General features: G+C 34.9%; 2 protein-coding genes across 2 annotated transcripts in view; one reads left to right on the plus strand and one right to left on the minus strand.

The window, feature by feature from the left end:
- The first annotated feature begins 1,387 nt into the window (after positions 1-1,387).
- Positions 1,388-14,700, plus strand: LOC118737122 (bromodomain adjacent to zinc finger domain protein 1A). The gene is made up of 5 exons (XM_036467423.1): positions 1,388-1,866; positions 5,199-8,337; positions 11,090-11,676; positions 12,863-13,510; positions 13,566-14,700. Exons 1-5 carry the CDS (start codon positions 1,745-1,747, stop codon positions 13,651-13,653), a joined length of 4,584 nt encoding a protein of 1,527 aa, XP_036323316.1. The 5' UTR covers positions 1,388-1,744; the 3' UTR covers positions 13,654-14,700.
- A 5,353-nt stretch (positions 14,701-20,053) lies between these two features.
- LOC118737123 (uncharacterized protein DDB_G0287625) overlaps positions 20,054-27,492 on the minus strand; it is a 51,573-nt gene continuing 44,134 nt past the window's right edge. The window contains exon 10 of the mRNA XM_036467424.1: positions 20,054-21,878. Within this exon, the coding sequence (XP_036323317.1) occupies positions 20,446-21,878 (1,433 nt within the window). The 3' untranslated portion in view covers positions 20,054-20,445. The remainder of the gene's footprint in view (positions 21,879-27,492) is intronic.

Raw genomic sequence — 27,492 nt, forward strand, 5'->3', positions numbered from 1 at the left:
TCGATGTCGGTCAGAACGTGGTATAATAGAGAGCGAATACGTTCCACTTTTGGATCGTAAATGTCTTTTTCTTTGTGCACGAAACAGACCGGACTTTTTTTCCGGGCACAAACGTGCAAAAGGGCAATTTGAAATAACTGCTGCTGTTGTTTAAATCCGAAAGCAAATTTTATAAAAACAAAAGGTTTTCCACAGAATTTTCAGAAAATGTAGGTATTTAGTAATTTTATTACCCATATAATATAAATACACGTAACATCATTGTTTAGAGCTGATATGCGGATTCCGGGCACGAAATGTGGTTTTTTGCGTTCCTCACGCTCTGGGCACTTTTGTGCAAAAAAAGTGTCACAGCAAAAAAAAACGAGTATTCAAGTCATTCAAATCGTTTATACCATGTATGTAAATACATTCATTATTTTACCTTTCGAAACTTATTAGAGAAAATCGACTCTACCATTAGTATTAGCTTTTTTTAACGGAAAATCTGCAAAAAAACTGCTTAGAGTAGCTTTATTTCTTCTATGACTATGGGGTATAATAAATTGTTAATGGAGATCAACATTTTCTATCAAACATAGTTTTTCTCTTAAAATAATAACATATTGATGAAGGATATATTAAAAAGCCGCAATGTGCATATTTTGCATTTAGTTTGAAAAAAATTTGCAGTTAAAAAAGTGATAAGTAATCATTAAATTAATAATAAATTTAACACAAATAAATTGGGGGAAATGCTAAGCTCCAAAAGCGGTGCATTAATTCATGCTACTTCTGGACATTTATTCGGAAAATGTTTGACATAATAAAAGAGTTGAAATCAGTCAAAATCTGGCCAGAGGTGTAATTTTTAAGTTCCTTTGAAAAGTAAATACTAAAAGCACTTTTAAACACGTAAGAAAAATGTAATTTATGAAGGAATTGTCAAAATGTGTATATAGAATTTAAATCAAAGAAAAGGGGCAAAAGTCGCATGATTTTTTGGAAAAGTTTCAAAATAAGCCTATTTTTAAAAAGCCGTTGTCAGGGGCATCGATCTCCAAAAAGTGTCAATTTGACACTTTAGTAGCACAACGGTAACACTGGCTGGCACATTTTTGACACTTGTGAGAGAGTAACTTATTTTTACTCTCTAATTACCGGAGCAGCCCGGAAAGTGTGGGGAACGAAGCTAATAAAAACTAAAACCCGAGTCAAGGGAATACTAAAATAGAATTCGCAAAAGTCAGGTCAGAAAAATAACTGTGTGTAAACTGTTGACATCGGTAGTGATGTGATGTTAAATGTTTCAATTGGGCTATCTTCTCCAATATTTAAAGTATTCGGTATCGACCCTTTTATAATCAGTTTTGACAATCCACACGAATTTCCATTCATATGCGGAGCAACTCTGTGTTCAAGTGAAAAGTGTGGAATAGCTCGTATAGAAGTTGTAAAGTTGGTATTGGCGGGTGAAAACTGCAAACTGCATTGAATTTCTGGTCAATTTGCCAGAAATAAATTGTAAAATAATCAAATAAAAGAAGTATTGCCGCGTTATTGTGTTTATTTGTGCCAGCAGTAGTGGAAAAGTGCCGGAGATAAGCAGATTATTGCTTTGAAAATTTGCGTTATATATGAAGTGCTGGTAAATTTTTGTCAGAAGCGCCGACACCGTCGCCATACCACTGACGCAGCGAATAGAAAATAAGCGGGTGTGCATCTTTATATATTTCAGTGAAGTTAATTTGGACTATTTTCTAAAATGCCCATCTGCAAACGCGATGGCTTTGATAATATGCCATCTCGTAGCCGAGACGAGACTTTTCATGACAACGACGAGGTGTTCTTTTGTGAAGTTACAAAGGAAATCTTTCGCGACTATGAGTAAGTAACTTGGAACTATTTTTATTTTGCTTATTAAGGTAAGGCAAGGAATTAACACATTTTCTTCATGTACATATCACAAATTTTTTTTTTTTTGCAAAGCAATTTATCATGGGCTTTTCATAAAACTATGCTTTAAGAAAGAAGGAATTAAAAGGTTGAGAATAAAAGTAGTGCAAAGCGTAAACTGAAAATGTAATCAAAAAGTCTAGCCAGCTGCTTCGGAAAGCGGTTGGCGGGAACATATTGGTGAACAACGCACTCCTGTAGAGTTGCCATATATAAGCATAAATGATCAATTATGGGCGTTTTTATTAATTCATTCCGGATCTAGAACATGGTACTAATCCACGGTGCAGCGAACAAAGGTGGCGCCGTCAGTGGTACCGCTACTTTGGTTTTGCCGATTTTGACAGTTGTGGTAACTTGTAAATAAACCTTTGTTTACAAATCAGCGAAAGAGAAATATGAATTATAAGTGAAAAATCAGTTTAAATTGTGTTAATTTGCAATTTGTGAGTGATTTTTGAGTTGAAGACTGCGTAAAAACTAATACAATGAAGTGATGTGTGTTAAATTGCGACAGCCGTCAAGATGCAAGTGTAGCGCTGGGACGAATCGCTGCATTTTGTGTACATAGGGCACGGCAAAGCCGTTCCCGAAATATTTCTCTATTATTATATTAACAGCAATTCCTCACAATGATTTTGTTTCTGCTCCACGCAGCCTCCATTAGCAAGTTAACTAATCAATCCCGCAGAGATGCTGCTGCAGTTTTCTGCAGCAGCCTTAATTGCAAAGCAATGGAGTGTACTAAAACGTTTGCTGAAGCAGCCTCAATTGCAGAGCAATGGAGTGCACTAAAATGTTCACTGTTCTCTAATAGATTAGGTGAAAAATGCAATATTTTCGCATTTAGCAAAATTAAAACACGTTTTTCGCTGTAAAGTGAACTGCTTTGGCAGTTTCAACTCGTTCTTCTTTTCGCTCTATTCGTTGTTTACTTGTGGTACACAAATGTCAACGCCCAGGACGGCGCAATCTTGTATTCTATCATTCTTGGTACTAATCATGAACCAAAAATACAAGATCACGCCTTCTTAGTATCCCCTTTATAATCGCATTTAGGAAAAAAGTTGGGCGACTTTGACATTAGCCGTTTATTTACATTTGTTCGTTGTTTACAATTTGGTGGGGGCTTTTTAGTGCAATTTTCTTAATTTTCGCTTGTGACAACGTGTGCACACATAAGGTAAAGAATAATTTAACACATGGACATGATTTATAGAAGAATTTGCATAATAAAAATGATTATTCATGCGTTCAACAATTACGCGTTTTTTTGTTCTCTTCGTTGTTCACTTCTTGCAACAAAGATGGCGTCGAGATTTCAACAGTTAGAAAACAATAGGTGCAATCCCGTATTCCTCGGACTCGGACTAGTAAAACTGTCAAAAAATAAAAATTCGCTCAGAGCGAGAGAGTAACATTGAAAAGTACGGGATCGCTTTCTAGTAAAAAATGGTAACTTCTATCAACTTCAACATAACCTCCAAATTTTGGTTGTCAATTTTTGCTTATTTTGTATGTAAACACTCAGCTCACACATGTAAATAACCAAAAATACTTTCAAATTCATTAGAATCCACTTAAACCAGTAATTAAATACTTTTCAACATGAATTAGCAGACTGCACTTTTCTTTTGTTCACAATTTGGTTGCCAAACACACTACAGCTGATCGTTTGACACATTTACCAGAATTTACCAGCAAAAAATTCTCGGACTAAAACTGGTAACTTCTGACAGAGAGAGAACCGTAGTTACTCTCTTTTTTTGTCCTCTCAATAGTCTGAGAACCGAGTACGGGATCGATTTCCAGTAAAATCTGACTGATTCTGACTAGTCCGGACTCGTACGGGATCGCAACTAATTATTTTCTTTCTTTCCTTAAGGCGTGATCTTGTGTCTCTCGTTCATGGTACTAATTACAGGTATTGTCTTCCCAGAGAGTTTTGGTTCACATCCATGGTACAATAATCACAGGTATTGTCTTCCCAGAGAGCGCATATTCCGATCTGCCTTATCTGAAAAACATCATTGTTGCCCACACTAAAAGGTTTACTGCTAGGGAAAAGGGATATTTTCATACCCCATATACCACATCGTCGCCTGGGTAAAAGTTTGTCGTAAACGCCATTTTGACGTGTTTTAGTTCTAGATGCTGTTATATACTTTGAAATAAGTTCTTTCGATTGGTGTTATCAGTTTTTAGATATCGCCTTTAGTTTCCGAGATATTGACTACAATTTTTTCGATAATTTAGTAAAAATTTGGTTAGTGATACAGTCATATTAAACTAATCAATATCGGTGTTCTCCATTTTTGTATATCTCCTTTAGTTTCCGAGATATTCAGTAGAAGGTGTCGTTAATTTAGTAGAAATTTTGATCATATTTTGTCGTATTTCATACAAAGTGGCTGCCAAATTGTGTACAAATGGCGCATACGACAAAATATTACTAAATAAAATCCTTCATAAACTCAAAACTAATTAACAATAAACATTAAAAACTAAATAATTTAAGAGTTTTGTGAACTAGTAACATTTTCAGGGACTTTGGGGCAATCTTTCTTCGCGTTCATTGTATTCCAAATTTCTATCGCGATTTCCAACAACCAAACGAAATTAACATACGACAAATTTTACCCAGGCTACAAAATGGAATTCTTTGCCTTTGCGAACATACACGCTCGCGCTTGCATTGAACTGTGTAGCAAGCTTAAGGCAGATCGGAATATGCGCTCTCTGGGAAGACAATAGTTGTGTTTGTTTACAAATTATCCATTAACTTGCCAGCAATTCTCCAGTAACTTTGTTTCTAAGACTTCGCTCTCATAGAAAAAATTTGCAAAAAAATACGCGAACGCTTATCCAGTAATAATTTGCAAGTTTCATGAGCAGCTGATAAATTGGTTCTTTATTCGCAGCAAATTCCTAATAAAAGAATATATTTTATATTTAAATAGGTTTAGTTTGTGAAATTCAACTATAAAAACTCACAAACAGTTTCCTTATTAGTTTAAATTTCATCCAGCAACATGCGATCAGCTGTTTTAAAGTCATAAAACTGTAAAATATAAATAAAATAGGCTTGGGTTTTAAACTGCATACCTACTTTATTTAACCCTTTATTTAACTGTCGGAACTGTGCCATACGTAATTATAATGTTGTGCTTGGGTTCGCGCAGCTCCAACGATATTAGTTGAGGGTTAACTTATCGCTGTAAAATTGCCTATTGCTGACGAATATTTTCTTAACATTTTTTCAGGGACTATTTCCGTCATGTAATGGTGATAAATTCTACTGTTTGGCAGTGCGAAGCAACTGGCCGCGACAATCTCACCTACGCAGAGGCATTACGAAGTGAACGACGCGCGCGTAAGAAAATGGAACTTTTTAAATATTGTCTTCGAGCACCTGTATTGTTAGTAATTGAAAACTCTAAGCAATCCTCATTGAACACTCTGTGTGTGATCTTATGCAAGTTTTTGCGCAAACGCTTTTTTATTAATGAAGAAGTAATGGCCTGTCACAAGTCGTCTACTTATAATCCCTACACTGTTATAGGCATTATTCCATATACTAAAGCGCCTCCAGCCAACGGCGTATACGAGGAAACTGAGAAACTTCAATACAAATTGCGCCGAAAAGGAAGCAATGAAGCAGAAGTAATTGTTCCTTTTGAAAAAATACGACGTCAGCGGCAGGACTTTACTACAGAAAACTTACAGATGTTCGTGAAAGATAATGTAACACGTATAGATGGTATATTACGCCCAAAACCAGAGTCTTATAAAAAATATGTGACAGGTGATAAGATTCATTTCGAAAATATTTTCATAGGAAAAATGCCTCATTTCACACCCGCAAAAATTAAACGTCCACCGCAAGACTCTGGTAATAAGAAACAATCGACACTGAATAAATACTTTACCAAAGATGGAGAATCGGAAAGCAGTGGTAAATCGAGTGAACAAGAGGCAGCTAGACAAGAGAAAAAACGTGCTGATGAGGAAGCCAGAATGCTTGAGAAACTCAAGCGTATTGCTGAACAGGAACGGCAAAAAGTTGAGAAACGCGCCAAGTTAATTGAGCGCGTGGAAGCAGAATGCACTGCACTGCTTACAAAGACTGATGACTTGGAGCGCACAGACCAGCGTTTACTGCCCATATATAAAGCCGTCAAAACATATATACCAACCAAGCTCGTTGGAGATGCCTTCATGATTCGAGAATTCATGCATTGCTTCCCAACCATATTGTCAGGCATCGAAGTTTTTCGCGGCAATTTAAGTTTTTATGATATGTGCCGCGCTTTTAGTTTACGTGAAGTGGCTGGACCACTATCCGACATCATTTTAATATTTCTGGGTACAGTTTTTGATTTGCAGAAGGAAGAAGAGGAAGATTGTAGCGTTGAGTATGTGCTTTTGCGGCCAGAGATGCGAAAACGTGAACCTTTGATAACTATGTCCGAGGCTGCTCGTGCCCATTCCTACGCAAAACGACATTTCTCTTTTAAAATAAATGAGTTGCCGATCGATTCTTTGACGCTGGGCGAAGTTTTGCGTTTACATCTGCTATCGTCTGGATCTTTGGTGAAAGAACGAGCTGAGAAATGGAGAATTAAATATAGAAATGGTTATTCATCGTCGGAGGATCCGGGACTTGCGCTGCGCATGAGGCACCCGCACATTTTGCGTGCACTAAAGATGTACACTCTCTACCAGTTACCATTTATTGACATTATGCGTATTGTACGTTGCTTGATGGCTCAAATACTGACTTACTCAAGCCCAATAAACCTTATTGAAGAACGTATGGAGCAGGTGTCGATAAGTCGGACAGAGTTGCGAGTACTAAGCACCATGGAGAATATGCGTTTGGCGAATGTTCAAACGCAAAAGCGAACTCTAACTAATGAGTTCAACCAACAATGCATGACAGATGAGGTAAAGAGTAACGAAGAGAAAAAAAAACAACTAGAGGATAAATTAAATAAAAAAGTTGCAGAATTACTGGCACAATCAGAACGGGAGCGTAGAAAGTTCGAACAGCAATTACAAGGTTTTAATTCATCAATATTCAATTTCCTGGTTTACCTTGGCATGGATCGTGCCTACCGTAAATATTACGTTTTAGAATCAATGCCAGGCGTTTTTGTTGAGCATACTCCAGATAACCTTGACACTTGTTTAAGTGAACCTCCCCAAAACGCTTTGGTGGAAAATGCCTTACTCTCAAATATTGAAAACTTGCCAAGAACCCGAAAAGACTTACGTGCGTATTTATTAAAAATGTATACTAATGAAGACAAGCAGGCAGCAAAGGCCGCAAAGGCAAAAAGGGCATCGAAAAGTACAGGGCCTATTGCCGAGACACAAGAACAAAAGGAAGATAAAGAAAACCATCTAGTAAATGGTATCGCAAATGGTAAAGATGTCATCGAAGAAGGAGAGCAAGCGTCTAAGAGTGAATCCGATTCAAAAGAACCTCTTTCACAATATCAGTTATTTATGTGTACTGGGGATCCGCGAAACTGTATTGTTCACGATGAACGAAATGCCGACAGGCAGAGGTGGTCTTATATTTACGAAAAGGAAGACATTGATGCATTGATATCAGCACTTAATCCATTGGGCGATCGAGAGTCTCGTCTAAAGGAGCAGTTAACCACTCTGCGCCAACTTATTATTAATCATTGCAAAAAATGCCCCGAAGAATTGCTAACATTAGATGAAAAGCAATTGTCTAAATTCAAGGCGGCAATGATGACCGAAACTTATCGAAAGTATAACAAAGCCAACTTTGGTTTTGAGGAAGATGCTGATCTGAACGAGGTAATGCATGCTGCTCTCGTCGATCGTATAATTCAGTTTGAAAGCGACATCTATACAGGTGATCTGGGCCGATTAAAGGTGAAAGATATGGTAAAATGGCGGACGGATCTCCAATCTAATAAATATGATTCACAAGTGAAATTACAATGGGGACCAAATCATCCCCAGAAAGCCAATGCCAACGGTGGAGAAGACGATGAGTTTGCCGAAGAAGATGTAGAAGAAGATATCGAGACAGATGCAAAAGAATTTGGACAATACGGAAACAAACCTTTCAGAGATCCCGGTGATGCGTTGGGTGACACAATTGAAATCGACTCAGAGGATAGTGCTGATGATCTAATATCATTACATGATTCAAACACAATCAGAACTAATGTACGAAATAGTGCATCTGCTCTGTTGCAAGTAGAGCAGGCAATCGAACGTCGCTTTATAAAGGAACCCTTTGGTGCACCAATAAAAGATATAAAGGACAAAGATTTACTTGAAAGAAAGTTGAAATGGGGGGCCGCACGTCTAAAACAATGGGAGCTGTCACTAATGCAGAGCACAAGTTTTTCGCAGGTGAGTTCAGTAGAAATAGTATTTTCAAATTGACACCACTTAAGTAGTCAAATAAACTAACAGCTGTTTGATAAGGCATTTTTCAAACAAACTCTAAATTCGGTTATCATAAAACTAAGTTTTTTAACAGATTCAGCTTATTATATGAACTATTTAATAGAAATTAGTAAAAATTATACTAATTTATAGGAAAAAGCGGGTAGAACCTTGTTTAGGATAAGGTATTTAAATCTCAAATAAATAAAGAAATAGATATTTGGTGCTAACACTTTTGCTAAAGGCCTGTGCCAATTGGATAGTAAATTTTTGGAAACTATGAGGTAAAAAAATACCATACTAAGACGTTGTGTTTGATTTGTTTTAAATTATTAGGGTTGATGCATAAACTTAAATAATAACTAAATATGAAATTGGAGCTTGATTAATACATTTATAAAAACTTTACATCACAAAAACAAAAACATCGATTTAATAGTTTTCACACATACACATATCAAAATTCTCTATGAAAAGAAATATAAAAAAAAAATCATGAAAAATTTTTCGCGTATATATTTTTTGATACAAAAAATTAGTTTTTGAAAATATGCCATTTCAAAAAAGATTAAAGAAAATCACAATGATAGCTCTAAGTATTGCGCAATATTTAAGTATACAATAATTAAAAAGTCTACAATAATTTGAGTTATGAATTTCGAATTTGAGTAAAGTGAGTACATTACAAATTTACAAATTTTTAAAAAATTTTGAGAATTTTTTTTAGTATACATTTTTGTAGCCCATTAAATTATAGTATGACAAAGTGCGATTGCAAAACTGGCGTTATTTTTTTTGCAAAAAGCCGTCAGCATAAAAAATATTAAAAATCAAGGCAATTTTGCAGTAGCTTAAAACTTGCACTTTATCATACTAAAATGTAATGGGCTACAAGAATGCAAACTCAAAAAAAAAAAAAATGTAATGTACTCATTTTACTCAACATATCGATGGTCCTATGCAACAAAATTCAAAAAATAAAAACTGTTACTACTGTTAAGTGGCTCATGCCTCTAATCCTTGTCGAATCCATGTCTATCCTTTTGTATTTACATTTGCATTCCTTACTGCTTACCTTAGTAAGAGATGTAAATGGATTAGACAATGATTAGAGACAAGAGCCACTTAACAGTAGTAACAGTTTTTGTTTTTTGAATTTTAAATTGCGTCGTTATTGCACAGGACCATCGATATGTAGATGTTAAAAAAATTCATAACTCAAATTATTGTAGGGAGCACCCCATAATACTATACTTAAATATTGCGCAATACTCAGAGCTACCATTGTGATTTTTTTCAATTTTTTTTTAGATGGAATATTTTCAAAACAATTTTTTTTATCAAAAAATTTGTATGTGAAAAATTTTTCAAGAAAATAAAATTTTATATATCTCTTTTCATAGAGAATTTTGACGTGTGTATGTGAGATTTTATCAATTTTCATCCTCGCCCCGTTGCCGGGATATATGGAAAACTATTAAATCGATTTGTTTTTGTTTTTGTGCTGTAAAGTTTTTAAAAATGTATTAATCAAGCTCAAATTTCATATTTATTTATTATTTATGTTTATGCATCAACCCCAAAAATTTAAAACCAATCAAACACATGAAGTGTGAACCCCGTCCGTTTTGGTAAACAAAATAAAAATTAAACCAGCTGATAGTCAACGCGCACAAAAAATTTTGAACATATGTATGTATTTTCACTTCGCGCTGCAGATAAACGATCTATGTGGCATGCTTCGTGCATGTTCATACATTTCATCCTATATGTCAAAGCGAACCTATCATGCAAAGCGAAGCAAGCGTTTTATTGGCAAGGCCTTAAGTGTTTGGTTGACCTTTTTCTCCAAATTGTAGTGTGCTGTAATAACTAGGGGTCGGAACCTCAAGCACTTAAAATTCAATAAAATGCGCCGCAAACAAATAAAATATGCAATTAAAAATATTTTCCTAATGTTTGATTGCCAGTACAAAAATTAATAACACATGTATTTTAACAAGAAAATAACGAAAACAATTCACTTCAAAATACAATACATATTTATGTATCAAATTAGTTTATAAATAAGCGGTCAGATACAATCCTGTGTTGATCAGAGATATAGGCCAGCTCTCTCCTACAGTCTTTCACTAGTTGAGATCTAATAGAGGTAGAAGAGAGTATCTCAATGGCCGCTTGGCTATCCGATAAAATATTCAGATAAATATTTTTGAAGAAATTATTGGGATTGTTTTTGCAAGAGATTTCGTACTAAATTTAAATGGTTGTAAATCAAAAAAAGCAAAAGTATGCAAAAACCATATGCATTTATTGGAAACTTCGTGATTCGGGAAGATAATTTAACCATTTCGATTTGAACATGCCCAATAAAAACATGCATTTGCATGAGATTCCGAGCCCTAGTAATAACCTACACAAACCACGTGATCAAAATCTCCCATACTTGAGTTATAGTGGCCTCGTTCGGGGTGGATCACTGCTTTCAAGTTTCTAAAAGTGCTTCACTTTTTTATTCCACTCTCCTGGCGTCCTTTGCACAATTTTCCTCTATACTTTGCTTACGTTTTATTTTTGGCCGCTCAATTTTAGATCTGTTCGTTTAAAAACAGGTTTTCGAACATGTTAAATGGTTCAACGGGTTTAATTCTATTACGGACAGTTTGTGATTTAAACATATTTAAAATTTAGTAATCTCAATTTAATTATAACGCAGGTGTTTCTTCATTTAAATGTTCTGCACGATTGCATTCTGTGGGCTCGTTCAACTAACAAATCTCTCTGTCAAGTATGCCGTCGGGGCAGTGATCCAGACAAAATGTTGCTATGCGATGAATGTAATGGTGGCACTCACATGTTCTGCATGAAACCCAAAATGAAGACCGTGCCCGAGGGTAATTGGTACTGCGCTCGGTGTGTCAAACGTTTGGGCTTACGTAATGAAAATGAGGAAAAAAATAGTAAAAATTCATCGCAAAAACGAAAACGTACATTCAATATTGACGATAATATAGATGATGGTATGGTGAATGGCTCTAAAGATGGTGAGCGTGCACGTAGTACCGGACGCCGTAGTAATAAGCGCTTGCAATCAAATGAAATCGAAGAGACACTGGATAATTACAACGACGAGGCTACGCACGACAGTGATGAAGAAGCAAATGGTGAATATGAAGATGCAAATAATGACAGCGGTAACTCGGGCGACGATGGTGAAGTAGGTAGTGATAAAGACGAAGATGCTGAAGATGAGGCTGAGGTTGATGCAAGGAAAAAGTCTGAGGATGGATCAGAGCAAGAGGAGTAAGTGCTTATTTACTATAACTTTATTTCGAAAATATTTAGGTAATTTTTTTTCTATGGAACATTTTTAGGTTAAAAAAGGTGTTCTAGTAAAAAAATTGTATGGGAGAAAAATATGTCACGTCCGTTATCAGATTCGATACTACCGATGCGGTACAATAATTTACGATATGTCATACATTAGGGTGCCCATCGAAAATGCTTTCTTTGGAAATATTAAGACCCTACCTCCTAATTTTATTAATTTTTATGAGAAATATTATTGCCTATTTTTATAGATTTTTTAAAGGTCATTTAGAGGTCGATTTAGGTCAGAAAATAGGATTTAAAATGGTATATAATAATCTATTGTCGGACTAGGCTTGTTGGGATTTTTTAACGGGTAAATTAAAAAAAATACCCTTATATACATATGTATGTATATTAATTTTTTAAATTTTACCATCGATAATTTCATAATTTCAAAATATGGAGATCTATCTAAAATTATATTTATTTTCAAATAAAGCCGAATTTAGGCGACTTTTCTTAAATACGGCCTTGAATTTATACCGGAATTTCAGATTTTTTGAGCAGTGTGGCTAAATAGTTCATCAATATTTATTCTTAATTGATGTATACAGGCGCTCTTCAGAAAAAAAGTGGTTTTTCTAGAATTTTAGGAAAATGTGGGTGGCACCGCCCACTTATATGATAGTATCTCCAAAACTACTTGACCGATCTCGACCAAATTTAATATACACATGGTGCTTAGCCTCCTTAAGTACCGTCTTGAATATTTTTGAAATCGGACAAAACCTAGTCTCCCTAAAATATAGCTAGCTTAGAGTTTTTTGAAATTACCATTACGCTAGTGGAGCTCGTGGTTTATGTCCGATTTCAAAAATTTTCAATGACGCTTAAGAGTCCTAAAAAAATAAGGTTTTCGGAATCAGCGAGCAATTCTACATAGGAATTGGATATGGGCATCCGGTGAACAAAAAAAAAACAATAGTGTTCCAGTGTTATCTGACATAACAAGTAATCTTAATCTTTCGTTGAATCCCAAGCGTCACATATTTTTGGAACGATTTTTTAATTGACTACCGCCACTATGGAAGCTACATTTAAAAAAACTTGGGAGTCCGTTTGCAATTTAAGATTTTATTAATTTCTTTTCTGATTTAAACTTTTTTCTTTCAAATAGAGATGATAATGTTTGTGTTGTCTGCTCATATGATGGAAGCGATTTGATGTGTATACGCTGCAAAGAAACTTTCCATTTAGAGTGCATTAACATGAAGCGAGCCCCTCGTTATAATTTTATATGTTCAAAATGTAAATCGACAAACGGGAATGATAAAAGGTCTCCAAAAAGCGCACGAAGTAATGGCAAACACATATTGGATTCTTCAAACGATGACGATGACGAGGATTCTGAACCATTGGTGAAACGCAAGCGACCGTCACGGTCATCTTTACGCCATTCTGGTTATCAGCAGCAGCCACAGCAACAGAATGGCCTCGACAGCAGTCCACGGGAAGCGGCTAAATCGGCATCACAACGGCGGTCAATTCGTCGAACCGGTGACCATTTACCATTGAACAGTGCCGCATTGTATGAACTTCTCGATGATGTTATGAAACACCAAGATGCTTGGCCGTTCACACGTCCCGTTTCGCAGGCTGAAGTACCGGACTATCACAAGATTATAAAAACGCCTATGGACTTAGCAAAGGTGAAGTCAAAGTTAAATATGGGCGCATATCAACTGAATGAGGAAGTAATGAAGGACATACAATTAATCTTTCGAAATTGCGATGAATACAATGTAAAAGGAAACGAAATTTACACGTGAGTAAAGTAAAGTAATTAGCTCGAACTAAAAATGTTAACATTGTCATTTCAGTGCTGGTTGTACGTTGGAAAACTATGTTATAGAGCAATGCAAACGCTTAAATCTACCATTTAAACCCAGCGACATGAATTCTTCGTAATAACTATAAAAAATATTTCATAAAATTACAATTACAAGAGTTGTAACCTCATGAGCTAAATGGGAGTGACTTCAACTGTTTCTTAGTACCGCATAGAAAAACTATTTTGAAAACCAATAACAATCATCGTTACAGTTTTAAATTTGTTGTAAACGGATATTTTGGAAGTTTTTTTTTTTTAAATACCGTCTGATTATAGTCCACGCACGCACCTATCTATTACTGCTGCACAATTAGGGAATTCGCCAGGTGTTATAAAATTACGTACTTTTTATAGCGGCTAAAAATATATTTTGGTGTACCATGACAACATCAACACCGTTGTGACACCTTGTGAATCATCTTATGGTTAAACATTACATTAAATATGTACTTAATGTAACTTAACGTTAAAAAAAACAGTTATACATTTTCCTATATAACAGGTTGGCTTTAAGTTACGTTACGTTAAGTCTACATCTAGGCAGTGTTTTGATGCTAAAATTTTATTTTAATTATGACAAGAAGTTTGAAGTAAACATTTAGCTCCTAAATTCCAAATATACAGCGCTCTGATTAAGCCGATTTATGGCCCAATTACTCAATGTTAACACTAACTGCAGATTAAACATCGTTATCGACGTGGTGCACTCCATAACATATGTATAACAGGGTGTCAACAATGTCGATGGCGATGTTTAACATGTAGTAGTAGACATTAAGAAACCGGCGCCAAGAATATAGCTCCGCAACAAGGTTTTCAGGCATTGATTTTCGGCGCTGATGCCATAATTACAACTTGCAGCTGAATAGAGCGCTGAAAGCATAAAAAGCGCATTATGCCTGAAAAGCTTGTTGTGGGGTTGTGCTCTAAAAGCATTTAGAAAATTTTAAGAAACACATAATGCTTATTTAATGCAGAAATAGCTATTAACTTTGTAAGTTCATGAAAAATCGTATGTTTAAGTCTAGATTAAGTAAAATTTCAAATTAAGAACAAAAAAATAAAATAAACGAAATTGATCACATTATCACAAGCAAGAATATAATAATTATTACTATTACAAATTTGTGTTGTCTGAATTGGAAATTGGGGTTTAAAACAGCGATTCAAGCAAAAATGAACTCTGTGAAGGGAAAATATTGTGTTTGAAAATACCCCTATCCATACGGTGACCAGATTTCTGTGGCCAAAAATCGTGACATTTCTACAGCATCGAATCCGAATATACAATTTTGATTTTGGAACAAAGAGGCTTAATACAGTCTTATTTAAAACAAAAAAAGAGAGAAAAAAAAAATTAAAAATGCATATTATTTTTTTATGAAAATATAACTTACTAGGGCGTATCCTTGTTTTCGTACGAATCGAAAATCATGAAATTTTCCTATCATTTTCTATACAAAAATTTCAAATAATACTATCTAAAAAAACATGTAAATAAAAATTTCAAAATTTGTAGAACATTTATAACAATTCGAAGAATTTGAATAAATGTTCATCACAATTTGAAACATTTTAATCAGATTTTCTAGAATGCTTTTGAGTATGCGATGTTTTGAAGCCCATTATATTTTAGTATAATAAGGTGCCAGTTGGAAGAAGCTTAGACTTACCGATGATTTTTGGAATTTTTTTTTCGCGTTTTTTTTACATATACAGTACAATTTTTTTTGTATGAAGAAAATGAACAACAGCTTCCACAAATATAATTAAATATTAACGGTAAGTCCTAGCTACTTAAAATTTCCCCTTTGAATCGAATAGGTTGCAAAACTGCTTACTTAGAATGTTTCTAAGAACGCTAATGAACCTTTGTCGAATTTTGCTAATTTTTGTACAAAGTTTCAAATTATGACTTCATGGTCTTTGTTAGATAACGAGCCACACTTTCATAAAAAGGAATAAACATTAAATAATCGAAAGGGGAATAGCCAAAGGGCGCTAAAATGTCTCTTCCCTATTTATATTTGCGCCACTCTATCTAACGTACACTACACCGACTCGTCGGTTATGCTTGATGAAAATCAAAAAATTTTGATATTTGAATTTGACGACTTTATTTGACCGTCTCGCGTTATGCTTGACAAAAAACAAGCTCACTTGCCTTCTGGTCGTCGTGGTGATCAAATGCGCGGACAAGAAAAAGAAATTGTTTTACGTTTGATTGAACATTACCAATGCTTACTAGCTTTATGAAAAGCTGTTTGCCTGTTACGTTTTCAACTTTGCGCCGCCTAAATACTTAAGTTCTGAACACATTGAAAACGACGAGCTACGGGCTACAGCTTCCAATTTGTCATCTTTATTATCTAAACGATTTGTCGATGGCTACATGAATTTTATGAACGCGCCAGCGACATCATGAATTTGTATGAGTTTGACATAAAAGAAGAGGAAGAACCTTATCTGTCGCTGGAAAAATAGAAATAGATCTAAGCTGGCCACAACCACAGTCGTCGCGTAGCTCGGTCGTCGCCAAAATAATTATCTACATAAGAATACGTGTTAAAATAATTTGACAGCTGTGGTCCGTAGCTCGTCGTTTTCATTGTGTTCGGGCTATTATTTGAGATCAATGGGTTAGCTTCTCAATATTCATCGCAATCTGGATGTTAATGTTGACTCAGTATTAAACAGATTTTTATCTGTAAGTTGGCGAATTGCATTATTGAAGCCAGAATAGGAATGATATCCTTTGTTGACTGTACATAAAACCCCCTCCAAAAAGAGATCCTGCGGCTGGCCTTGCTTGCCACCATTCTTTTCGGACTAACGGCAACTTGAAAAACTTCACTCCGGATCGTTTACACGCATGTAATAATTTTCCACAAGACGCCTCTTTTTTCATTTTGTCTTTGAAAACTTGATAAAAAGTTATTGAAAATATTCGGGGCTGTCACAGAAACTATCGGGGTCCGATTTTTCGTGAAATCTATGAAAATGCTATCAATGAATTCGAATAGTTACGAATGTACACAACATACATATACATACATACATACATATGTACACATATGTTTAATACATATGTACACATATGTTTAATACATATGTATAGAAAGGCCTTATCTCAAAAGGCCTTATGCAAAAAAGCCGTAACTAACTTAACATTTTTATTGTATAAAACGATGTGGGGCTCTATAATTTGATGAAATGCATGTTAATCAATCAAAAAGGGGAATTTGGATTTTTAGTTACGACATTTTGTATTTCAGCGACGATGTGAAATATGGCCTTTCTATTAAATTCCCGCTCAGAGTCAGTTAATGACTCGTTAACGGCATTTAATGAACATTAAAGTTAAGTGAAGAAAAACCATTACATAACTTTTTAACGAATGATTTTGCCCAATTTTTTGTTTGTTTCCAATAAATTTAAATTAATTGACCCATTAAAGAAAGTGTTTCTTTTTCAACTGTAATCAATTATTTAAATGTTGTGGAATATTTAGGTGAAGGTATTTATTATTTATTTGGTACTTTCCTATTTTCTTACCAAAAAATTGACTTTTAAATGTAGATGCTAAGGATTATTAGTAAAAAAAAAGTGTAAGTACAGGTCCGTCAGATCCTGAAATTAGACGAATATTTTAGAGAATTTTATGTAGTTTTCGAATATATAATTTGATCTTCGCGAAAAGAATTTTTCGAACAATGAAAAAATCTCACCAAACATTGGGGAAAAACGAGTATTTACACCTAAGTCATTTTATAGTATAACCTTTGTGTTCTGAGAGTGGAAAACAGGAAACAAAAATTAACCAAAATTCCATCACATTTAATGACTGGGCCCACATTTTTTGTGAGTTTTGAATGTTATAGTGATCCAATCTTCCCCAATATTTTATATTTAGACTTTTATAATTAAATAAGGACTACAAACTAAATTTCATCGAAATGGGATGAAATTTAATGCTTCCGCTCACAAGAGTACAGGGCGTGGCAATAATTCCATCTTTACAAAATTTCATAATTCTCTATTTCTAAGTAAAACTAGAGCACATGTGAAGTTTTAGTGAAATCGGTGCAGGTGTACTCTTATTTTCACCTGCCTCCATTTAGTCGAAACACTGTGCGGCGTTGTTATTATTGCACTTAAAAGGTTTTCGTAAGAGCAGCAAAGCATTCAAAGCAAAATATCTAAATTTTCCTTAAAACTCTGTTTCATTTACATTAGCGAGGCTATGGGTAAACTCGTTTAAATCTTCAAATAAGGCTCAGACTGCAATTTTTGTCAGAAAATCCGAAAAACTATTTCTTAGCACATGATAGTCATATGGGCAAGGGCGACTTTACCTTAGGTTTTTTTGTAACAAATTATAACAAGACTTTGTCCATTTTTTGCTGAAAGGTAAATAAAAGCTCTGCGTACATTTTTAGCGCATAATCCCAAAAATTGCAAATTTTGAGTTGACTCTTTGGAGACGGTGTGCGATATGTATACTGTGGTTTTTCTTTACTTAACATTAATGGTTAACGAATCATTAACTGACCCTGAGAGGGAAATTTTTAAAATCGTTACTGAGAAACACCTAAAGTAATCATTAAATGACTCTGAGTGCGGCTGTATGAGACTTAAAAAAAAAATTATTTACAAAGGAAATGTGAGCTTTATAGAATAGGAAAACATCCGAACGTCCGAAAAAAACATGCTCCACGTAGCAGCGCAATGAGACCGTAACAAGAATCATAAATTGCTTGATCTCTCTGCAAAATCTCAGCGTATAATGACAATAAAGTACAAAGCAAAAAAATATTAGAGACTATGTAAGAGCCAGGGATATAGTGAAATATGTACAAACCACTTTACCCACGATTTTTAAACATTGAAAAGGAAAGCTAAAAGCGACCAAAAAAAGCCCTCCGCAATATGCCTGAAAACTTAAACAGGTCAATCGTAAGCAGGGAACGGATTTTATGGAAATTGCCGTTTTTCTACTAAAGGGATAGAGTATATTCGCTTTCCCCGATTCCATATATATACATTTGATATTGTCTTTTTTAAGATATTTGCCTTTTCTACCTTTAAAAAAGTGATTATAGCATTTAAATTTATTATTTAATATTGGCAGCATTTTTTGGAATAAACTTTTTTGTTTACTTATTCCACCATGTCTCCACCGTAGCTTAACCACGTGGTTATGGCTGTTGAGTTGGTTATCCCGATATCCCACTTGATTTAGCGTAGTTTCGCCATATAAAAATGACAGCACTTAACCATTTCACTGAGATGGTTAAAAGCTAACCAACTCGAAACCACGTTGAAAGTCTGATACAACCCTGTGTTTTCCCGCCATCTGTGGGTCATCAGCGTTAAAATTGAAAAAAATCGTTCCCTACCAGTGTTTCACTACAATTAGATAAGATTTACTCCGGTTTTAGAAAAAATTTGAAATCTAGTCCTCTACTCCGCTTGACTTCAAAGCTGTTCCGTTTCTTCACTCATGTTCTGTTCCTCTTAGGCCCATTTTTTGAGTGTTCACCCCCGGTTTCAATAAAAAATTGAAAGTTAAGCAAAGTATCATTGATAAAAAGTAACTCGTTCATAAAAATGAGTTAATACATTTTTTTACGTTATTTTTTGATATATGGACGTAGAGATTGGCGGATGCAGAACTTTACCTAAGTTGTTGAAAAATATATGTAGAACGAAATTTATATAAAGTAGAAAAGGGAGTATTCGAGAGAAAGATTTTGCGGAAGATTCACGGACCTTTACGCGTTGGCCATGACGAGTTCCGCTGACGATGGAACAATGAGCTGTATGAGCTTTACAGCGATATAGACATAGTGCAGCGAATTAAAATACAGCGACTCTGCTGGCCTGGCTATGTCGTCCGAATGGGCTCCGCGCTCCCAGAACGCTGAATTCCAGAACCTGCCCGATTATCTACAAATTGCCTCGCGTACTTATTTTTGCATGAATGGATAATATTTAAGTCATACAATTAATGTCAAAAGCGAAAATAAAAAATGCAAATCTGGTGCGGAAAATTTGTTTTTGCTCCGATTTTTGAAGCGATTTAGTCCTGAATCAAGTTTTAATAATCCGTTCTGTTTTCTACATTCGTAATGTTTTACAAACCTCAAACCGCAGTGTGGACAGCAATAATTAGTGATGTGGTTAAGTTCGATTTGAGATGGTTAACTTTTTGGTGGGGACAGGGAATTAGAACGTTCCTGATGATATATTAACGTATATTTCAAACGCATTCTGTTTATTCTGGCTGTGAAATGGGATTATCTGGAATGTATAGAGAACCGCAGCCATTAAAAAATAAATGCCCAGGGGCCAATTCTTTATGCTGAATACTGTCATCATGTCCTGTAAATTTCCTAAAAAGGAATTAGCACCTTTTCACAATTACGACGTAGCCTCATTATAGAATAAAAACCAAAATTAACTTTTGACGAAACAAAGTTTTCAATTTTATTTTATTGATATAATTACGCTTTCATTAATGTTCAATGGATGTATGTATGTATGTATTATTTAGGCTTGTATATTTTTAGGTATTCACAGAAAATGTCATAAATTTTGAATTGTTCTTATGTAATATGTATTATGTGTAAGTAAATATTCATCAGTTGCTGAAGTATCTACAGCCAAAGTATGGAGTAATTAGCCTTACTTAAACTCGCACGACCTGTGCGTACCTGGAAAAAGTGGACGCTGCTTGCGAACCGCCAATGAAACAAAAAGGCTACTCTTAGCCTAAAAATTTATTGGAGCTTTTTTTCATTTTCGTTTAATCTCTCCGATTCCATTTTATTAATAATTTACCTCAATAGTTTTTATCTCAGTTGCATTTAATCACTCTCATCAGAGTCTTCAGTAAATTTTTTCCGATAATTGCGCCGCACACGTGCCACTTTCTGCTGGAACAGTCCCATTGGTGTATTCGCGTTTTCATTGTTAAGTGGTAACAAACGATGATTGGCACCGGTTCCACTATTGTTGTTCGGTGTTGGGCGGCCTTCACTGCCGGAGATGCCACTACTGCGATGCCACAGACTAGTTGTGGAATCACTAGAGCTGGGACAGATCGTGCTCACTTGGCTAGGTGTCACGGTGGCACCTATACTGATGCCGCTGTCTGGTGTACGCAGCAACAAAGTGTCATTCTGATCATGCATTCCAAGTATATTTTGCTCAAAGTTCAATTCGTAATTGTGGTGACTAGCATTATTGTTATCGCTATTGTTGCCATTGCTAATGCTATTGTGGTGTGCCTTTTGTGAGGATTCAGCTATCTCTGATGCTTCGCCATTTTCAGATATACCATTTCTTTCAAGCGCATCGCGATGAAAGTTGTTGTTGCTATTGGCATCACGGATAATTCTGTTACTGCTAATCGGATAGTCATGGTCATTATGAGCCTCATTGTTATTGTTCTGTTGATTCCATTTGGTATCGACGTCGCGATCAGAGCCCACCTCGGCATCGTGGGCCCGCAAAATTGAAATTCTTCGGCGTTTCAATGGTGTCGAATAGATGTTTGTGGTGTGCCTATTATCATCGCCACAAGTTTCGCCGTTAGAGCCACTCACGACGTTTTCGTTGGCATCAGGAACTATATCACTGACAAAGCATAAAGACGAGGCTGACGATTCGACAACATCGTCTGGGAAACTGCTGTTTGAAAGTCTGGAATTCGAGTGGCTCGAATAGTTGTCCGAAAGGGCTAAGTGTGCGCGGCGCCGCCGATTTGGGATGATAATGTGACTAATGCTGCTTCCGCTACTGTTATTATTATTACTATTGCTGTTGTGATTGACGCTGCTGTCACTAACGGTGCAAACGTTGAATATCGACTCTGCGCCTTCTGTTTGAGGTAGTTGTGTTGCTTCTGCTGCATCAGACACGACACTATTTGTAAGTGGTGTTGTGGAAGATGAGTCGCTGGATAAAATTTGCGCATTTTCGGTGCCAATTTGAAAACTAGAGTTGGAGTGAGTTGGAGACTGTTCACTGGTCACACGTTCTACCCTAAAGCTGATGAGACGTTCTGAATTTATACTTGGCTCGTTGCGATTGCCACGCTCCGTGACGACGGCGTCGTTAATGCGTCGCACACCATTTAACTTTTTTGTCGGTTGTACAGTAGGATCCACCTCGACTTCGACATCGATTTGACCGCGTCGATGTCGCGCTGATGAAGTAGACGATGGTTCATCATCATCCTCGTATTCGTCAGAGTCGATAATGTTCTGTTGATGCTGTCGTAATCGAATGATGTCATCTGAAACGAAGCAATCAGATTGAAATCAAAATATATTCAACGGTAAATGATAAGAGGGTTAAAATCTGCTTGAAACGATAAATTATAAAGATTCATTTATTCTTATGTTAGTAAAATTGGAGCCCTAGCAGAAATGAAGGAAGTGTTTTGACGGAAAAATTATGGCTGCATTTCTTTATTCATTCTGAACGTTTGAAATAAACTTTTTTGTTTATTTATTCTTTAGAACGTTCCTGATCATGATTCAATTATTAAAGGTTTTGTAAGTAGCTTTTTTCTAAAATTTGGCACTCCCACCCACAGGGATGGTTTATGGAAGCACGGGAAAAAGGGGAAGAATTCAATCACACTTCCTAAAATGGGAGCTAAATTCCATAAAAAGGTGTGGATAATAGTGAATGGTGGTATTTTAAAACAAAAACGAATTTGATTTAATTATTTAATTTAAACAAGCTTATTTGCATCGAATATAACCCCCGATTGTTATTGAAAATAAATATTTCTATGTATATACCAAACTCGCGTACGTCAGATGGCGCATAACTCGAGAATGGATGGTCCACTTTCAGCTTTTTTTTTGTTGTATTTGTTTGACAGATGATGGATATGAAGAAGCTATTTGTTTGTGGAAAATATGCAGTATTTATTAAACAAAAAAAAAAACGGCAAATAAAAAAATTTGGAGCTTACGTTTCCTTCGCGGATATGGCTCGATTGTTTCGAATATGGTAATTCGAATTCTTTGATGTCGCACTTTTAATATTCTGGGGAGACTATACAACTGTCAGAATATTAACCATTCGCCGGGTTGCCCGAAAAAAAAATTTGAATGATTAAAAATATCAAAATATAAAAAAAATATAAAAATATTCGCCATAAAAAGGCGTTTGCATTGTTCAACTTTGCATTCTACTTTCAAGTAATCGCTTTCAACAAAGTTGGTCGCCCGCCAGCCAACATTCGCCTCGTGCGTAAACCTTTTAAGTGTGCAATTACATACATCGCGCCATTGACTAAACCGAGCTGTCGTGTGACGATTGGGCCTATGGATGCGGTTTGGCAATATTATATTGCATCAAAGCCTCACACATTTTGTCTTGTTGGCGCCAGCGAATGAAGAACAAACATTTCTTCAAATTTAAAAAGTAAAAATTTCACTACTAACAATTTAAAAATGTTCTTAAAACTTGCAAAGATATTTGGAAAAGAAATATCACTGTTTTTGTTTTTAGGAGTATGGTGGGAGTGTCATTGATAAAATTAGAGCGAGAGAAAGTTTTTCTTACAAAACCTTTCATTATTGAATCATGGTTCCTGATGATATGTTGACGTATATTTCAAACGCATTCTGTTTATTCCGGCTGTGAAATTGGATTATCCGGAATGTATAAAGAAACGCAGCCTATATAAGTCCGATTACGAATATAGCGTTTTCAGCCCCGTACCTTTCAAATGTTTGGAATTAATGAAATTAATTGAATAAACAAATATTCACATACATACTTCTTTCATTAGTACATCGCAACAAGTTGATTGTTCATTTTTAAATTTAACGAACTTGTTAATTCAAATGAATGTTGAGAAAAATGCAACCGTGTGCCACAATCCTGCTTGCAAATTCTTGCTGGCAAAAATTTTCCCAGCACGAATATGCAACTTCCCCTCCAAATGAAATGTCTGAAATTGTGCTCTATCCTTGCAAGTTTTACTGGGTTTTTGGCCAAACGAACACGATTTGGTAACAATTGGTACCAACTTGTACAAGTTTTTTGCATAGCGAACAGTCTTATTATAAAGCTTCCATCATTTAAAAAATTCATCATGAAAAACTGCCTACAACTACCCAACGAACACTGTAATAAAAGTTTTCAAACCTTTGAGAAAATCTTATTTCCCAATTTGATTTTCAGCATTGCTTATCATTTGAAAGTAGCTTCGTTTTTTGTTTTTTTTTGTAAACGAGCGACAAAAGAACGCTAAACTCGGGTAAAATTTCCTTTCACCTACTTAAGCAACCCTGTTGGTATCTGGTAAGAAACATGTGATTAGTTTAACGGGATTTAGAACCAAATAAAATTATAGTTTAAAAAACTAAAACCTAATTGCCATTCGTACTGTCATCAGGTATGTAACTTGAGAATAGAAATCGCCACATCTTTTAGGCTCATCAGTATTATATAGTTAAATGAGGAATTCATGAATTCTGCCGCATAAACGTAGTATGCATAGTTGCCAACTTGGTGCTTTAAGCACTAGATTTAGTGCTATTTGATCATTAAATCGCCAAAAAAATTGTTTAGTGCCTAGTGCCTTTTTTAGTGCTCTTCTTCTGAACTCAAATTTCTCATAGATAGTTAAAACATGAAATAATTTGAAATATTTAAAGCTGTAGCAGCACTGAATTTAAAAGAATGTACATTCATTTTTTCGTTTATTGCGATTAGATTTTTCTTTCTCTAAATATACCAGTTTTAATATGCAGTACCTACTTCGGTATTACTTCGTTAGCATGAGAAAAAGTTTTGTGTATTGATTTATACTTATAAACAGGGAACGGATTTTATGGAAATTGCCTTTTTTTCTGCTAAAGAGATAGAGTATATTCGATTAAGAATGTCCACGATTTAGCTTTCCCTGATTCTATATAAACACATTTGATGTTGCCTTTTTTTTGCCTTTTTTAAGGTATTTGCATTTTTTTGCCTTTTCTACCTTTAAAAAAGTAATTATAGCATTTAAAATTTTTTTTTAAAGATTAAAAAATATACACATGCCCATGCGGCTTATAGAAGCGCAGGGACCTCTTGCCAAATTGGTGTTGGGAAAATTCAAAGCGCATGAATAATCGATTTTATTAAGCGAATTCTTCTATAAATCGTGTCATTGTGTTAAATTATTCTTTACCTTATGTCTACATACGTTGTCGCAGTCAAAAGCCACCAACAAATTGTAAACAATGAACAAATGGAAACAAACGGCTAATGTCAAAATCGCCATACTTTTATCCTAAATGCGATTATAACGGACTACTCTTCTTCCCGCGTGATCTTGTATTTTTGGTTCATGAAGAATTTGTATATTTTAAATAGAACTGTTAAGCTGGATAAATAAAAATTGCCTTTCTACAAAAACAGTGTACATGCATCATAGGGAACAAAATGTAAATATTTCAATGAGAGTAACTGGATTTCATTTCGTTTCGCTCCACTCACGTTTGAAAACAGTTGAGAATTCAATTGAAAATAAAGAAAAATTACATATTTAAAAGTGCCTTTTAGTTTGAGAACGCTATCAATGGTTATTTGAGAACTAACGTTTGAGATTTAAGAAAAGGACTGATTCTCAAATGCATTTCAAATTGAGATGTGAAAATATATTTATGGGTAAATATAAATTGATAAGGAGAACATGTTTAAGCCAACAGATAACAATAAACTCCACAAAAATGGCAAAGATATGAGTCTTTCGATTTTATTTCTTTTATATATATCAACTACATATGTATACTATATGAATTGATAAAACTTTGATTGCGCTTTCCAACAACATTGAAATTTTGACATAAGTCTCTATATAAGGCTTGTTTTCCGGTCAAATGAGCGTAAGTACGAAGTGCTCTCAAAAAAGTGAATAAAGTGCCCAAAGCTACAGGAAGGATTTTTGTGCCGAAACTAAACGTGAAATCGCACAAAATTATAAATTTAAGATTACAGCGTCAGCGAACACAATAACGTTAAATAAATGTGAACCATGGTACAATAATTACAGGTATTGTCTTCCCAGAGAGCCCATATTCCAATCTGCCTTGTTTGAAAACATCATTGTTGCCCACACTAAAAGGTTTACTGCTAGGGAAGAGGGATATTTCTATATACCATAAACCATATATCGTCACCTAAAATGCAAAATAACGTAACAACATCGTCACTGAAATGCAAAAGTGGTAACTTATAAAAAAATTCAAAATTCACTTTTTGATTGCTATGATGGATTTCATTGAATTACAACTCCCCCCATCGTTTTATGAAAAAAATAAAATAAATTAGTCACGACTCTTTCCATTTCAGTGACGATGTTGTTAAGTTATTTGGCATTTAAGGTGACGATATGTATACAGATGTATTAAAAAAAAAACAGAGAACTTATTTAATTTACAAAAGCCGAAAAATAAATATTTGCTTAGTAAACAAATTAAAAATTTTTATTACTCACTTTATTTCAAACATTTTTTCTTTTGTTTTCAAAAAAAGTAAAAAAATAAACATTGAAATGCGTCAAAATGAAAATAAGGGAGCACGAATTTTGATGTGAAGCGAAACTCTCTAGAAAGACAATACCTGTAATCATGATAAAAAAATTGGAAGGTAGAATCGCTGAGGAATTTTTCAAATTCTTGACGTTTGCAAGCAATTTAATTTTAAAATTTTACACACAAACTCACACACACATTCTCATTTTTAATCTCAAACAACAACAGCTTTGAACAACTCCTTTTTTTACTCCCAATTTTATACGATTTTAAAATGTTGGCAAACTTCAAACAAAAATCATAGCCGACGCATTGAGAACGGTTTTACCTTACTATGCTTTTATCATGCCTGCAATGATTGTACCATGATGATGTACAAAATTCTCCAGCAGCAAAAGTTCTGAGAATTTAGCAGCATTCGCTCTCAAAGAGACGAATAATATTAATATAATTGAAGCTTAGTATATATTATTACAAAAATAAGCTTTGGTGTGCAACTTGTTTAAACATCCAAATCTCCATAATTGTGGACGTGACCGCCATATCAACACTTCTGCAGTTGGATCATTACAACCAGCAAGGATAAACGACGAATATCCAGGTGATTGCCAGAAACATGAATGTGAAAAAGTGAAAATTTTGGGAAATCAACTTTGAAAGTACGAGACTTAACTCTACATTTATGCAATTCAAATTGTAAAATATGTGGTTTCCGTGTATGCATGGTATTCTGGGTTTTAGTATAACATAGAACATCCAAAGGTTAATCAAGTCTACCTAATAACTTAAAACTGATAAATTTGCACATTCATGCTTCTGGTATAAGGGTGACGATATGACAAAAAAATCAAGAATCCCAAAAGCGGAATCATTACAAGCATTTTCTATATGTAACTACTTAGTTAAAGGTAAAGCGAATTCACATAAGGTGATAGCGATAGTACAAAAAAATTCATATATTTTGTTTTTGCTGAAAATATGTTGAGATAGGACGCATTAGAATCGGCGGCTGAGATAGGGCGTTCTTGATCTGAATTCTGAAACGGGGCGTTATTCAACCAAGTTCTTGAACATTTTTTTGACATAGGGCGTTTTCGGACTGGCTGTCGAGATAGATCGATTTTTCGCTTAGCCGTCGATACGCAATACTCATAATATAATATTTTGGGGCTTACACTTTTGCTATGTATTATTTCATATATATTCAAAACTCGCAAAGTTATAGCCGGTCAAAGTTTTTCGATTTAAAAAAAAAAGAGTTTTTCAAACCCTGGGAGTGCTCCTGGAAATTGGTTTAAAATTTTCGTGGATGCCTTTATTTTGTACACAATAAACGTGATAAAATTATAAATTCCATACAAATAG

The sequence above is a fragment of the Rhagoletis pomonella genome, unplaced genomic scaffold (assembly GCF_013731165.1).
Source record: "Rhagoletis pomonella isolate Grant_MI unplaced genomic scaffold, Rhpom_1.0 Rhpom_scaffold_00004, whole genome shotgun sequence".
NCBI lineage: Eukaryota > Metazoa > Arthropoda > Insecta > Diptera > Tephritidae > Rhagoletis > Rhagoletis pomonella.